Source organism: Mizuhopecten yessoensis, unplaced genomic scaffold (genome assembly GCF_002113885.1).
Source record: "Mizuhopecten yessoensis strain PY_sf001 unplaced genomic scaffold, ASM211388v2 scaffold5875, whole genome shotgun sequence".
NCBI lineage: Eukaryota > Metazoa > Mollusca > Bivalvia > Pectinida > Pectinidae > Mizuhopecten > Mizuhopecten yessoensis.
Window position 1 is genome coordinate 215833 of NW_018406267.1, and position 15972 is coordinate 231804.

At 37.2% G+C, this 15972-nt stretch overlaps 1 protein-coding gene across 1 annotated transcript in view; it reads left to right on the forward strand.

Annotated features, from left to right (window-relative positions):
* LOC110451187 (uncharacterized protein KIAA0825-like) overlaps positions 1 to 15972 on the forward strand; it is a 32901-nt gene that overhangs the window by 1089 nt on the left and 15840 nt on the right. The window contains exons 2-17 of the mRNA XM_021499064.1: positions 2492 to 2652; positions 4139 to 4310; positions 4697 to 5612; positions 6382 to 6525; positions 7035 to 7264; positions 7799 to 7942; positions 9032 to 9153; positions 9804 to 9957; positions 11275 to 11465; positions 11992 to 12171; positions 12782 to 12919; positions 13283 to 13373; positions 14115 to 14347; positions 14763 to 14817; positions 15599 to 15651; positions 15791 to 15933. Coding sequence (XP_021354739.1) covers positions 2507 to 2652; positions 4139 to 4310; positions 4697 to 5612; positions 6382 to 6525; positions 7035 to 7264; positions 7799 to 7942; positions 9032 to 9153; positions 9804 to 9957; positions 11275 to 11465; positions 11992 to 12171; positions 12782 to 12919; positions 13283 to 13373; positions 14115 to 14347; positions 14763 to 14817; positions 15599 to 15651; positions 15791 to 15933 — 3112 coding nt within the window. The 5' untranslated portion in view covers positions 2492 to 2506. The remainder of the gene's footprint in view (positions 1 to 2491; positions 2653 to 4138; positions 4311 to 4696; positions 5613 to 6381; positions 6526 to 7034; positions 7265 to 7798; positions 7943 to 9031; positions 9154 to 9803; positions 9958 to 11274; positions 11466 to 11991; positions 12172 to 12781; positions 12920 to 13282; positions 13374 to 14114; positions 14348 to 14762; positions 14818 to 15598; positions 15652 to 15790; positions 15934 to 15972) is intronic.

Here is a 15972-nt window from a genome sequence, read left to right on the forward strand (position 1 = left end):
TATCAAAAAACTAGAGTAAAACAGAGTAAGTTTGAAAAAATATGTTTTTAGTGATTGTATTGGTTGTTTGAGGCATGTAATTTATGTTCATCTTGTGCATAAAGAATAGATCTTTCGATCCATGTGCGACATGTGTGTGAAAGTGACGATTTGTTTCTAAAATATCAGTTTGAAGAGCGACCCAGGTGCAGGTCGCTTATTTCCTGCATATTATAGAGGGCCGGAGTTCTGACGTTAATCAACGACAGACAGATATAAAAAAAAGTTGATAAAACGTCAGAATAATTTGGACTAGCTTCCAGCTAGAGGGAATTTCCCTTTAGCTCGGTGGTAGAGCGTCCGACTAGGAACCTGGAGATCGAGGGTTTGATCCCCGGTGTAACACAATAAAAGTTACAATGAGATGTAATTATGCGCAAAAATATGTGAATTTAATTTTCTAAATTTTTGTGAAAATGACAAATTGTATAACCTCCATTGCTAATAGTGTGTTGTAGAGTAGCTATAAATAGCATACAGAAAAAATCATGATTACCTGTCACATTTGCACTGGATGATCCCATTGACTATACACTGAAGTCAATGAGAACAAAGTCAATGATATGGTTTGTCATTTCCCAAAAATTCAGACACCAGAATTAATAACTTTTTGTGTATAAATGTACTTTGCTGTGTTATTTATTGGATTCAGTTGAAATAATAACACACTTTTTTGCTCCAAGTTTTTAAAAGAACTTTGTGTGTTTCGTTTCACTTTATTCCCCATTTCAGTAATAAAATTGTTACTCAAATTGGTAACTGTTACCCAAATGCAGGATTATTACCCATATGAGCCATTGTGCCCAACCAGTGAAACTTGACTAAGGTCACAGACCAGGGTTCGAACACCGGACCGCCGAATTCTAGCAGTCAGTGGAACTAAATGAGCTACCAGTGCCATTATATATTTCCCTCCTTTCTTAATCTTAAATATAATCGCTTAACACACATATATATATATTAAACCCTGGTATCCTTATGCAAAGTCAAATGCTTCCCCAAAGGGCTGCTCAGACATAACTGAAATAGGATGTAAAGCAATGGCAACAGACTGGGGTTCAATTTGAAACCTCAGAACTCTTAAATAAATGCTCAAACTAATTAACAAAAGTCTGCTGGATAACCAAACCACTCTGTAGTGAAGTGGATGTAAAACCACTCATACAAACAACTTAACTACTTGGTCAACAGAAGTCGCCCTAATTACAGCCCCAGTACATGAACCAATCTCTCTTTGGGTGGAGGGGGCAAGGTTAAATAATGTTACAATTCTGGCCATGGGTAGCCACATGATAATGTATGTAAATCAAATGGGTCTACACTATCTTCTGTATCCACTGCACCCATGGCCAGAGCACTTGAAAAGTGAGAAGGGTTTGATGTGGGAGTGGGCCCCCCGGGGTGCTTATAAAGATAACAGACATGTTATGTCAGTAGATGGTATGCAGTTCAAGAGTTGTAGTGTGTATATATTGCCTTGCTATCATACCTACTTCCTCTACTGATTTCAGGGGTAATTAAGTCATAGCTTTTGCTATCTGACTTCATTCAGTTTAAATATGATAAAATATTTCGTTATACTGCCACCTTTTGTGAAGAGAAACTTTGGTTTGGCAATAAGTTTAGGAAAATTAAAAATGAATTCTTAAGAAAAGGAGAAAAAAGGGACCTTGAAATATATTGGCAGTAATTGTGATGGTAAATGCTACGAGGGTTATTATTGTATATTAACATTTCATTGTATTCAGATTTTGTGGTCAGTCAGGGTGGGACAGGGTTAAGGGCGAGGAAGATGGGTTACTTAAGCTTTCAAAAGGTGTTGAAAAATGGGTATTGGCATTTATGGAGAGAGGCACTAATTACAGCAAATACCGGTAAAAAGGATTAGGAGACAGTAGTGCTGATTACAGCTACAATTTCAGCTGCATTTCAGTACATAATCAAATTAGTGACTATACATGCCATCACCTTAAAACAAGTCTTACATGGCTAAAGATTTAACAGGACTGGTTGTTTTATCTGACCCAAATAGTCATGGATTAATTGAAACCTGAACATTGCCTCATATTGTTCAATGGGTATTTCAAACCAAAACATGATACTGTATCATGATTTTAAATAAACATGTTTGCATTGTAAATACCAAGACTGATTTTCGAAGTGTTTCTTGTCACCAACAGTTATGATTTAAACTAAGTGAATACTAAGTAAGAAATAATCTGTGTTGAGGATTCAAATCCTGGTTTAGGTAAAGGCAAAACTACAACAGTGTCCACTAGAATAGGAAAAGGAGTTAGTTTTATATAAATAAAAAGACTTTGATACATATATAATCTGATTGCTAAAATACCACATGAATTATACATTAAATATCACAGAAAGCATTAATGATATTTATAATCAATGTAATAGTCATATGACTTTGTTGATACTTTGCTGTATACTTGTGCAGGTATAACAGAATGCCATGAGTAAGAAGCGACCAAGAAATCAGGGCAAGATGGACCTTGTGCCCCCAGTCCGGTCCCTGTTGGAGAAGGGCGTCCCCAGTATTCCTGCTCTGGACACATACATTGGGGACCTGGACACAAAGTTAGAGGAAAACACTAGAAAGTAAGACTCTATAGAAAGTAGGAGTCTACAGAAAGTGAGAGTCTACAGAAAGTGAGAGTCTACAGAAAGTGAGAGTCTGTAGAAAATGAGAGTCTACAGAAAGTGAGAGTCTTTAGAAAATGAGAGTCTACAGAAAGTGAGAGACTACAAAAAGTGAGAGTCTATAGAAAGTGAGAGACTATAGAAAGTGAGAGACTACAGAATGTGAGAGACTACAGAAAGTGAGAGTCTACAGAAAGTGAGAGCCTATAGAAAGTGAGAGACTACAGAAAGTAAAGTCTATAGAAAAAGAGTCTACAGAAAATGAGAGTCTACAGAAAGTAAGAGTCTACAAATTGTAAGAGTCTACAGAAAGTGAGAGTCTGTAGAAAATGAGAGTCTACAGAAAGTGAGAGATACAGAAAGTGAGAGACTACAGAAAGTGAGAGTCTACAGAAAGTGAGAGATACAGAAAGTGAGAGACTACAGAAAGTAAGTTTCTACAGAAAGTGAGAGACTATGTAGAAAGTGAGAGTCTACAGAAAGTGAGAGACTATGTAGAAAGTGAGAGTCTACAGAAAGTGAGAGTCTACAGAAAGTAGGAGTCTACAGAAAGTGAGATACTATGTAGAAAGTGAGAGTCTACAGAAAGTGAGAGACTACAGAAAGTGAGAGTCTACAGAAAGTAAAGTCTATAGAAAAGAGAGTCTACACAAAATGAGAGTCTACAGAAAGTAAAAGTCTACAGAAACTGAGAGTCTACAGAAAGTAAAAGTCTCCAAAGTGTGAGTCTACAGTAAGTAAAAATGTACAGAAAATGAGAGTCTATAGAAAGTGAGAGTTTACAGAAAGTGATAGTCTACAGAAAGAGAGAGTCTGCAGAAAGTAAGAGTCTACAAATTGTAAGAGTCTACAGAAAGTGAGAGCCTACAGAAAGTAAGAGTCTACAGAATGTGAGAGTCTATAGAAAGTAAGAGTCTACAGAAAGTGAGAGTCTACAGAAAGTGAGAGTCTACAATAAGTGAGAGACTACAGAAAGTGAGAGTCTACAGTAAGTGAGAGACTATAGAAAATGAAAGACTACAGAAAGTGAGAGTCTATAGAAAGTGAGAGACTACAGAAATTATTGATTCACCATAGTGATAGGATGGACAAACAGTGAATGGTTTCATGAATACGGGCCCTGGATAATTTTGGGAAATAAAGTGTTTTTTCCTTTAATTTTGGGAAAATACAGCAGAAATTCTGTAGGAGTAAAGGCATTTATAAGGCCCCAAATTCAACCTTAAAAAAGAAGTGGCTATCCAGGAATAGATGAGGGTGGGGGGGAAGGGGGGGGCATGTGTCTGCATTTGACTAATAAAAGATATTAATAATTGTATCCGGTATTTTGATTATATTAATAAAGAATTTTGTTATGGACACCTAGCTGCACTCTAATTTTCCTATATCTTCAAAAATGAAATTATTTGTTTTCATAAATGTATTTATTTACTTTCTGTTGCAGTCTAGACTTGTGTGTACAAGATATTCTGAAAACTGTAAACAAACTACCAGGCAACCGGGAATGGGACGATCCAAGAGATGCCATTGCGAACATGATCTCTGCCAACATGCTGGAGAAGGATTCCTGCTACGATCCAGAACCAGAGGATGTTCATACAATCCTTAGTCACATTGTACGGCTACATAATAACACTTTAGTTATCATCCTCAAATAAACCTAAAAAATCTCCATCTGAGCTTATTGTTGCCCATCTAGGGTCTATAATTATAACTTACACCATGCAAAATATTTTTAACTAAATCATTATGCTGAAGCTTGAACAATATATGTATAGTTTCAAATTCTCAATCATATTATTAAGTGTTAGTTATCCACACATTATTTGACTGTTTCTCAATTTTATGTTGAAATAACTGAATATGTTAAAAATAAAATAATTACAAGTTATCATTAAAAGCAAATCATTTGCTGTAATTGTGATTACGTCTAGTTTTGGTTAATTTTGTTAAGGATGTTTAATTACTAAATTGAATTAATTGAAATTTAACATTGCAACAGAGTGGAACTTTGGAGCAACATCCTGGCAGTGAAGAAGCGGTACTGCAGGAGTTACTGTCCTTGTCTTCCTCCGAGGGTCTGTCTCTCCCTCACACCAGCAGGCCTCGTGGGACCGACCCCATGGCGTCCATGGCTTCCCTTAACACTGCCACAGACAACTGTGAGGAGAACATCAGTCAGCAGTGGGACAGGATAGCCTTACACTTACGCAGATATTTCACAGACCGTCTTACCAAGTTACCAATCGACAGCCAAAAACAAGTGTTAGATTTGTACGAAAATAAACGCATGGAATACATACAGAGTTTGTCCACGCTGTACCCTTCAGAGGATGTGCTCATCAAGTACCAGACACTAAGATCCCAGCAGCTGGACCATTGCTTCCATACGCTGCTCCCCGACGCAGACTCTGAGGCATACAACTCTGTGGCAGTCACGAAAAATTGTCGAGAACTGGCTGACATTATTTTAAAAATGATCGACGAAGATTTCGTTATTTTCAATTCTGGTGTGTTCAAAAAGTCATTTAACATTGCAAGGGCTATGCATGACATGTATCTGGAGAAGTTTTCTGATGAAATGTCTGCACTTGTTGAGGATATTTGGGAAGAAATTGAAGAAATCATTCGCAAACAGCCCGCTCAGTCTTCTAGTGACCACAGTCATTTGGGAAAGGGAAATTCTAAACTCGGAAAAAAGGAGAAAGCCCAGAGTCTGGAATCTGTAGTATCTACAAACAAATCGGAGGAGGAGGTCTCGACATTTAGTCTGCCACGTGATTACATAGAGTCAATACTGAATGTGGTCACAGCCGTTCTTCACATTGAGGAACATGTGGAGAGTCTGCTGAAGTGTGCAGCGTGGGACAACGCGGGAATCTCCAGCAAAAAGGTCAAGAGGAAAGGTAGTCTGAGAGGTAAGCTTTAAACACTGTTTATTTACTGTTGTTAATTACCTCTGTAGGCCTTCTCTTGATAGTCATTGGAGATTTTTGAAGGACTTAAAATACCAAATATTATGATGTATAAGTATTATTTCCATAATTTTATTAGCACTATCAGTGCCTTCACCATCCCCGATACTGCAGAAGGTACTCTCTCTGCACCCCTGGCATATTTCATAGCAAAATTGAAGGCATGCAGCTAGCTATTTGATTAGTCTTAGGTAAAAAAACAACTGACCAATCATAAGGCTGATACCTTTCCTTTGAAGAGTACAAAGGAGCGACACCCACCATTAAAGCCAGTCAATCTCGATCTTATGATACATCAAAGGACCACACTAGTCTTCTTTGTCTCATCCACAAGGTGGCGCACACTGAGCGTTAGATTTTGTCTTGACATATTCCAGGGGTGCAGAGAGCGTATATGAGTGTAACCCCTAGTGTATCAAGGATGCGTCTTCACCTGATGATTTTAAATAAGTTATTCCTTTACCATACTTGCCATATCTTATTTGATCTCTTACCATTCAATACTGCCCCTCAGTAGAGAAGTGAACATCTTCAGTTATACAGTAAGCTTAATTAGGTAACATTAGACAACATCAAAACTTAATTCATGTAAATGGGAATTACTCGGTGATGTCCCACTTGTAATTCTGTTGAAAACTTTCAAATACTTGTAAGAAGGTATCAAATTGGGATCCTATAAATTAACATATGATGTACTGTATACCTGTTTTAGGTGTACTGAAGACGAGCTCCAGTCCTGAGCCAGTCCGTCGCCCTGCCAGCTTCAGCGGCCATGATGATGTCTCCTTCTCCGACAGCTTCTCCTCCTTCGGCTCTTCGTTGTCGGCTCTCACAGACAACATGCCTGCTCCTAAAGGTATTTAATACTGTCTTTTTGCTCTTGCGACAACATGCTTGCTCCAAAATTCAGAAATATTTAGTTTAAACTTTATTTTATTATCGGTATAATATTCCAGTAATACAAACATAAATATACATATAGGATTCGAAAACAAGTAAAAAGTACTTATGTTAATCTGTCTCCTTGAAATATTTAAATCTCAGCTCTAAAATAATAACACTCTGTTTGAACATGCTTGGTAAATGCAAGAGTAATAATACAGGAGACAGATATTTTTTTAATTTTTTTTGATACATTCTGTATCTTTCATGGTCTATTATAAACTAACCAATACAGGGAAACTTCTGCCTAGTGAGATATTCAATCCTCTACAAGTAGAATCCATATCTGTGAAGTGTTATTTTTTGCCCTTCTTTGTGTAAATGTACTATGAAGCTGGATTTGGATGCTAAGTAATTAGATGGTTTATCTATTTGTTACAACTTTGGAATGTGTCAAAAGAGAATGTGCGTTTTTGCCTACAGTTGTGGAGAGGGCCAGGGCAGAGGAGAGATTGAGATGGGAATGGAAGCTCATGTTTAAAAAGATCGCCCAGGAATTATCACAATGTGTCGACAAACAGATACGTAACCTCCTTAAGACCACTTTAGACAAGGAACTAAAGGACTGGATAGATCTTCAAGTCCTCCAGACGGAGACAGTCAGAGAAGACATATGGGGAGGGAAGCTGGACTACCCTAAGTCTATCACTAAGGTAGGTAGAACGATAAACAACACTAAGTCTATCACTAAGGTAGGTAGGAAGATAAACAACTTTTTCCTTAAAAATGCTACTTGTCCTGAACAGCTAAGGGATTTTGACCCAATTTTGGTCTTGCTAATGTATTTCAATTTATTTTTTTGTAAATAAAGGGTGTGGCCCCCTGTGAGGAAGAAGGGTGGAGCCTAATTTGGGAAATAGAGGTGAATCTTCAAAAGCCTTTTCCTTCTGTACCAATGTAGGAATTCAAACAAAATTTGTTCAACAGCATCCCTGACCAAAGCGTTTTTAGTTTTGTATAAACGGAGAGTGTGCTTGTGGGGGCAGAGGGGTGGGGCCCAACTGGGGAAATAGAGGTGAATCTTCGAAAACCTTCTCCTTCTGCACCAAGGGAGGGATATAAACCAAATTCATTTTCGAGCATCCTGGTTTAATAATATTAGAATTTTTTCTAATGTAGAAAACTTTTGTTATGGTTTGCCTATATATATATTTTACTGCATTAAAAATGGTCTTCAAATTTTGTAGTCAGTGTTGGACTTTATGAATGAGCTGGATTTCCTGTTGCCCTTCGCCAAGGCAGGATCAGACAGTGTGCTTCACTGTGTTAGGACAGCCTTCGTTGACTCAGCGAGTCTGTGTTTACAGAACTTCCACGTCCACCTCACAAAGGTATACTAACTGTCCAGTCCACCTCACAAAGGGATAATAACTGTCATGTCCACCTGACAAAGGGATGATACCTGCCATGCTAGTTCGAAAAAGTATGATAACTGCCATTCCAGTTCACAAAAGTACACCACTTTGAATGGAAATGGCCAAAGCTTGGCAAGTTTGTTTTCTCTAATTTCCATGTCCACCTAACCACGGTATGATAACTATCACGTGCAACTCCTAATGGTGTGCCACATTGAATGAAAAGGACAAAGACATAAAAAACGATTCCTTCAACGATTCATGCCTTCATACTAAACTACATCTGTGTGGCGTTCTGACCAAGTGACCAAAATACACTAAATATTTTAACTATGAACACAGTTGTGAATTTCTGCATATGGTGAAGTCACATTTCTGTCCATTGTCAAAACTGTTTCATGGATCATATAACAGATGATGCATATTGCAAACTAAGTTTTATAAGGTTTGTTATTCACATGTAACGATACCTGTACCTGTTTAGGAGGCACAGTATTCTAGTGGTAGGACGCTGGGCTCGTTACCGAAGGGTTGCGGGTTTGAGTCACGTCACGGCACTGTGTTGTATCATTGAACAAGATATTTACTCCTCTTGTTCTAGTCTACACAGCTGTAAATGAGTATGTGGTTTGGCAGTGCTGGAAATGTTGAATGCTAGCTGTGAGCGCTTAAATAGCAGCACCGGCTGTATGCTCCCCAGGGAGTTGAGAAAGATATTGGCTGGTTACAAAGGCCCAATAACCACGGGTAATAATTTGTGAACCGCTTTGAGACGACCTAGACACTAGGTTGTGATAAAGCGGTATATAAGAACCTCAAACCATTATTATTATTATTATTACAGGTAGAAACCTATTTAAAACTATTCATTAGCATCATAATGTGTTTCATACCTTAACAATCTGCAGAGATGATGCTGCTGCTGCTATCTTGAGTTTTTCAAGCAGGTGAGAGTTAAATAATGAAAGATTTTTTAAGAGAGATAGACACTGCTGATGTCTCATAACATTCCGATGTTTGTGATTTCTTCTAGAATTTTAACTGAGAATGATTGCCTATTTGCAGCTGAGTGGAGATGTCCCGCGGAATGCTCCGATGAAAAGTTTATACGCTATACTGTCCAGTGCTGCCTACATCAGGAACCACCTGTATCACTACGAGTCCGTACTTAGTCCCGAGGACAGCAGGTATGTTTACAATATACTGTAATTCACCTTATTTGAATGTTATTTTGCATATTATATTGTAAGATATTATTCGCAAACGCCTGATTACATGATTCAGGTTGACAGGATGCTATTTCAATATTGGTACAGTAATTTTATCTACGGAATTAATATTTGTGCAAGCTTAAATTCATAAAATTCGTATTTGTAAATCTCAAGATTTGAATTTACGTAGGAGTCCTCTTGCAAAGGAATGTAAAAATGATTCTCTTTACAAAAATATAATAATAACAACACTACATTCTCTGTAATATTCAAGGATTATGTTTCTCTTATAAGAGTGGAGCATGTACAAATAATTACAGTTAATGTAGAACAGATTGTCTGGTTTTCCTCTGTTGTAATTACCTTATAAACCAGACAAAAGTGGAAGTCCTTATAACTTCATTTATATTTCTGATTTTATTTAATTGTAAAAGCCTTTGGTAATTAATGTTTACTCTTCAAAAACTGTCCTTGACAGGATGGATTTGTGTACATTTGATAAATCTGTAAGCATACATAGTTCACTGTCACACAATAATATGCCAATATCGAAAACTCCTATATAGATTGTTGACGTCATGGAAACATGTAACTTTTTACTTAACGAAGGTGTTTTATGTTGACAGTAAGAAAGTGTTCACCGTGCTGTACAAACAATACGAGGAGTTGGTGGAGGCCCTGGCTAAACTCACCACAGAGGTCCACAATAACTTCATGGCCACCAGTATCCTACACGACACCGAGAGTAACAACTGGGCCGACACCAAGGAGTTCTTTGAGGTTAATATTTGCCAATAAGCAATCAGTTTTCCCCATCCTCTTCCTGAATATTTAACCTTGAAAAAAATGTGTGACATGATGTTATTATCAAGAGATCGTTTTTAAATGAAAAATATTTCATAACAGTGAAAACACAGAATAATGTCCTATTACAGAGAAATTAGTCTGATCCAACACCCTATAGGACAAAATATATTGGTCAGATTAACTTGTCTAATCTGACACTCTATTGGGCACAATATATTGGTAAGATTACACAGGATGCCAGATAACCCTAAAGTAGGTAGGACGATAAATAACACTAGGTCTATCACTAAGGTAGGTAGGAAAATAAACACACTAAGTCTATCACTAAAGTAGGTAGGACGATAAATATCACTAAGTCTATCACTAAGGTAGGTAGGACGATAAATATCACTAAGTCTATCACTAAGGTAGGTAGGACGATAAACAACACTTAGTCTATGACTAAGGTAGGTAGGACGATAAACAACACTAAGTCTATCACTAAGGTAGGTAGGACGATAAACACACTAAGTCTATCACGAAGTTAGGTAGGAAAATAAACAACACTAAGTCTATCACTAAAGTAGGTAGGACGATAAATATCACTAAGTCTATCACTAAGGTTGGTAGGAAAATAAATATCACTAAGTCTATCACTAAGGTAGGTAGGACGATAAACACACTAAGTCTATCACTAAGGTAGGTAGGACAATAAACAACACTAAGTCTATCACTAAGGTAGGTAGGAAGATAAACAACGCTGTGTATTAGCTGTAGGTTCCTCTTTAGCTTACCTGGCCCAAAGGGTCATGAGAGCTGATTAACCCGTCTAATCTGACACTCTATTGGGCACAATATATTGGTAAGATTACACAGGATGCCAGATAACCCAGGTCTTATTTGGTAGCTGTAATAAAAAAAGAAATTTCAGCATGATGTTGGACTTGACAGGATTTCAGAACACTCAGGGGTCATATTAAACAAGTTGTCAGAATACTGAGGGGTCAGATTAAATAGGTTTCCAGATTCTTCAATGATGTGATTAGACAAGTGTCGCTGTATTTCTTCATACTTTGCATATTCAAAATATTTTGTCTCAGGTTGTCTTGTTTCTTTTCAATTATCCAAGTCCATAATTATATGGAAATTATATGATTTCTGGACTCGTCATTACATTGCTAGGCAATAAAATGTAGAAAAAGTTTCTTTCAAACTCATTCTATTAAAGAGGGATCCTTTTAATTTCTGTTAATATCATGTTCTTAGTGTTTTGGTTACATAGACAATACAAAGTCTGCTTTATTTGTACAGGGAGAGCGATGTTCCTTCACGATCCAGATGTGGAACTATCACATGCGAGGCCTGCATTACGACGCATGGTCAATGTGTCCCCCACGACTGGGCCAGCGAATCTACAGCAAGGTCTTACACGAATCTGTACACATCCTTGCCAAGAGATATGCTCACGCCAAGCCCTCCTACAGACGAACGGACCAGTACAGGTAGGTAAAGGTGTAATTACGTATTTTGGTTGAATAAGCGATAAAAAGAACCTCAAACTCGTTCCTTATTTCATGCCTTTTATAAAACCTGCTGAAGCTTGTTTCATAAAATGTTTGTGCAAAGGAAATTCATGTAAGATCCTCTTTTTCTTATAAAAACATGCTGCTCAGCACAAAATTTACAGGAGTATTGATAAATTGTGAACATATGGATATACGTTATTCCAATATCAGTTTACGAGGATTTTCTTGAACTTGACAAACATTAATCTTCATTTTTTCAAATCTATTGACCATATTTGACCACAAATAAGCACCTTCTGGTAAAAAAGACCCCTCCCCAATTTGGTAAATGACCCGGGAATGGGTTTGGTATTCACAGATAAGTTCCCCCTCCCCTCTTTTATAGCCATTTAAGTGAAGTGTGGATCATTAATCAGATGAGATAAAATATGAGAATCAGTAAATGAAATATTTGAACTGTCGTGACGCTATGAGAGAAGTTTTGATGTTTTTGTTTACACAGAACTGACGTGTTGTCTATACTGCTGTGTATGGGGGAACTGTTGTTGCCTGCCTGTAGTTCTGTGTCTATGTACCTGGACGTCGGTCACTCCCAGCTGCCTCACTACCTCATACAGAACCTTTGCTCCACTCTGCTGGGCAGTTTAGCGGTCATCACAGCTCCCTTGGACAACCTATATAAGTAAGTGACCAGTTATGGTAGTCATCACATCTCCTGTACAAAGGACACAAGTCGATAACAGGCTTTTTGTTATTTTACCACTTGAGGTTAGATCTTACTACTTACTTGAGTCTTAACTCATTCACCCCTGAAGACACATTTGAACTCTTTCAATTCAAAGGCTGGAATAGTTCATTATGAAATTTCAGGGGTGAATGAGTTAAACTTAATAAGCGTTCATAGCTGTTGCACTAATATATTGTTTTAAGACCTTAAAGGTGTGATGATTTTACAGTAGTTCCAGTAATAATAAACAAAAGATAACACAGACTTGGAGAATACATTTTTGGCACATCGATCTATTGACATATTTGTGAGAGGATCATGCACTCTCTGCAGTCATACTCATTTCAGGAAGAGAGTCCCAGCGCTCTGGGTTGTATCTACAACAAACAAGAATTCCAGTTTAAAATAAACAAATACTTCAGTATTACTTAAGGATTCTGCCGATATAGTCTTACCATGTAATTTTGTAGACACATTCTTGGTGGTCCATTGGCCGAATGGCTGGCAATGTAACTTTGTTTAGTAGTCATTGTAAATGTGTTTGTAAATTTGTACAATATTGTAGAGTTTTCAAGAGAGGGTTCTATGAGCGCTCTGACAAACACGCATCAGAGATTGTCTCACCAGTAGAGGATGTCCCAGGCTCGAACACTGACTGGTTGTCATGGACACAGCCCACGATATTTCAGGCGGGTCACAAGCAGTAAGTGTGAATTCATCCTCTGTAATGATGTTTCTGGAATACAAAACTCTGGATAATAATAAAAAACGCAATTACATTGTCAATTTTGAAATAGTCACATTAGGGAGAATATTAAGTTGTGGAGGGGTTTGCCATTATATTAAGGGAGATGTATTAAGAAATTATTTTTGAAAAAAAAAAAAGTGATTTTGGATAAATGTTTGCAGTAAGCAAGATTGTAAATAAATGAATGAAAATATGGGGAGTGTATAAACTTAAACCGGTGGGCGTTATGCAGAGGTTTTTAGTAGTAAACAAGTGGCATTTTATCAAGGTTTTAAAATAAAAGAAACACTATCATGATGTTTGTTCTTGTGTGTACAGCTACGATGACATGCAGACGACCACAGCCCTGTACATCCAATGTAAACTCCTGCTGAGTCAGCCAGAGATAGACTGGGCCATGATTGTCAAGGTAATGTTTAATTCAGATATATAAAATACAGTTTTGTATATCTAGTGTAAACTCCTGTTGAGTCAGCCAGAGATAGACTGGGCCATGATTATCAAGGTAATGTTAAACTCAGATATATAAAATACAGCTCTGTATATCTAGTGTAAACTCCTGTTGAGTCAGCAAGAGATAGACTGGGCCATGATTATCAAGGTAATGTTAAACTCAGATATATAAAATACAGCTCTGTATACCTCGTGTAAACTCCTGTTGAGTCAGCCAGAGAAAGACTGGGCTATGATTGACAAGGTCATTTTTAACTCAGAAACAAATCGAGATAAAGGTGTTCGCCAAAATGTTCAGTGTCTGTTTGTTTGCCATCATTGTTTGGTTCAAATTTTAGATAAGCAAAATGAACACTAATACAGGATAACCATGAATACTACAGTAACATACTTGAAAATGTAATATAAGTAATATTTATAGGTATGTAATAAACACAGTACAGTATCACACATGTCGATGTGTACGTCTGATGGGGCGGAACTACTCCTTTATTGTGGCAGATGTACACATCCATATATCCGCGCTGTGTTTGTAGATTGAACAATCCACTTATTTGAATTTGATGTGGATACATTTTACACTATTGTTATAACTAGCTAGAGCAAATATTTTTGTGTCACGCTATTTTTCTGAAATTCTAAATACATGTTGAAATAGAAATTTGAAACCATTTTGCATTTTTTAATCTCATTACAGTCGTTGGTGATGAAGAACTTCACACTGCCGATTCTCTTTCTGACCCAGAGTGTTCTCAATCCGTATCGCAATTCCCACAATTCACCTAGAAAGGAAGTGACCTCTAATATCACTGCTTTGACCTCCGACCCTGATGTGAAGCAACTTTTTCATTCCATTGTTAGCGTTCTGTCCAAGTGCTCTCAACATTTCCCTGACGCTGTTGCCAAGGCAATAGTCCCTGTGATTGACAGGTACGTATCACAAAAACCCAGAAATCTTTTTAATTTGGACTGTGATATCTCTTCACACTTGTTTTGTAAAAAATCTGCTTTTATTTGCTTTTATTGGATTAATCAGTTAAATCTGATATTCTAGACTAATTGTAGAGATCACTATATCTGAAATATTAAGGTATTGGTCAATAAGATTTTGGTACCTTTGGTTGAATAGAACTAGAACTTGATTTTCAATTGGATAGCTCAATGTTTGGAATCAGATCGCCTAGAAGGTATAGACCAATGCAATTCCAGCTTCATTTAATCCGATGAATCTGTATCATAATTTACCTGGCAGTAAAGGGGACACAGGTTCCAAGAGCAGGCTTGTTTTGGTGTTGAGTTTCACCTACATGACATTATATATTTTTATTCCCGTACGTAATCACAGGTGTGAACATTGGGTGTATTTGGAGACGAAGCATGTGCCGGGACGGGACTTTGATGTATGTATCTTCAATGAGATTCAACAGTTTGGAAATTTGTAATGTCAAAGTTTTACTTTCTTCACAAACAATGTACGTATCAAACGTGTCGCAGCGTTTTAAGACCGACTGGTCCCTTTGTGAAGCTATGACTGAGACAGATTCAGTCATAGCTTGACAAAGGGACCAGTCGGTCTTGAAATGTTGCGACACGTTTAATTCGTACATTGTTTGTGTAGAAAGTGAAACTTTGATATTTGATGTACATACTATCGAGGAACCATAGAAACCCAGTAAATCATTCCCCTTTCTGTCCATGGAAAATAAATGTAGACACTAGTCAATTATTAATGTAAGCAGAGCCACAAGATTGCTAATTATTGAAAAACCACATCTGTGTTAAAAGAAACTTTATGATATATAGAATTTCCACAGAGCAGGACAAATTTAACACTGGGCAAGTGTGAATTTTATGTGTGAAACATCAATATTTCACTGAATGAATGTTTTACTGAAAAAATATTTCATTGGGCAAATACTGCAGCAGGTGAATATTTCCTGTTTCTGAAATAGTTTAATACTTTCAACGACAGGCATTCGTGTATACAAATTATTTATGAATATCTAGTCAGTTACAATTAAAAAGTAGAACAATTAGCAATTGTTTTTCCTTCCTTTTTGTGAATTAAATTATATGAGAGCATGTCATTGGAGGGATTATGTTTTTTATTGAAATAAGTATGTGGGTAATATATATAAAATGTCCATTACTATAATAAGGTGATGTTTTGTTTACTTGTAGATTCCTGTTTGGATGTACACGATATTTGACCTGATGGAACCCTTCGTACTCAGGTTAGTATGCATGTGTATGTTTTATTTAATTTTAAAAACATTTTTGTCGTAGTGATTTTTTTCAGATATGGTAGTTGCACCTTACATAAAAAAAAATATGACGAAACAGAAATGATTTGAACTGCTTTTTGTTTGACAGAGTGCTGAAGCCAGTGTTGGAATACCTAGTGACCAGCGACCAGTCAGGACATCAGATTCGGCCAGTGATGACCGTACTAGCAGAGCTGCCCTGTGGTTGTCCCCCACATAACCCCCCTCCCACCAAGTCACATAGGTTTGATGGTAAGTAGTATCCTCTTCTACCTCACATACAAATTAGCA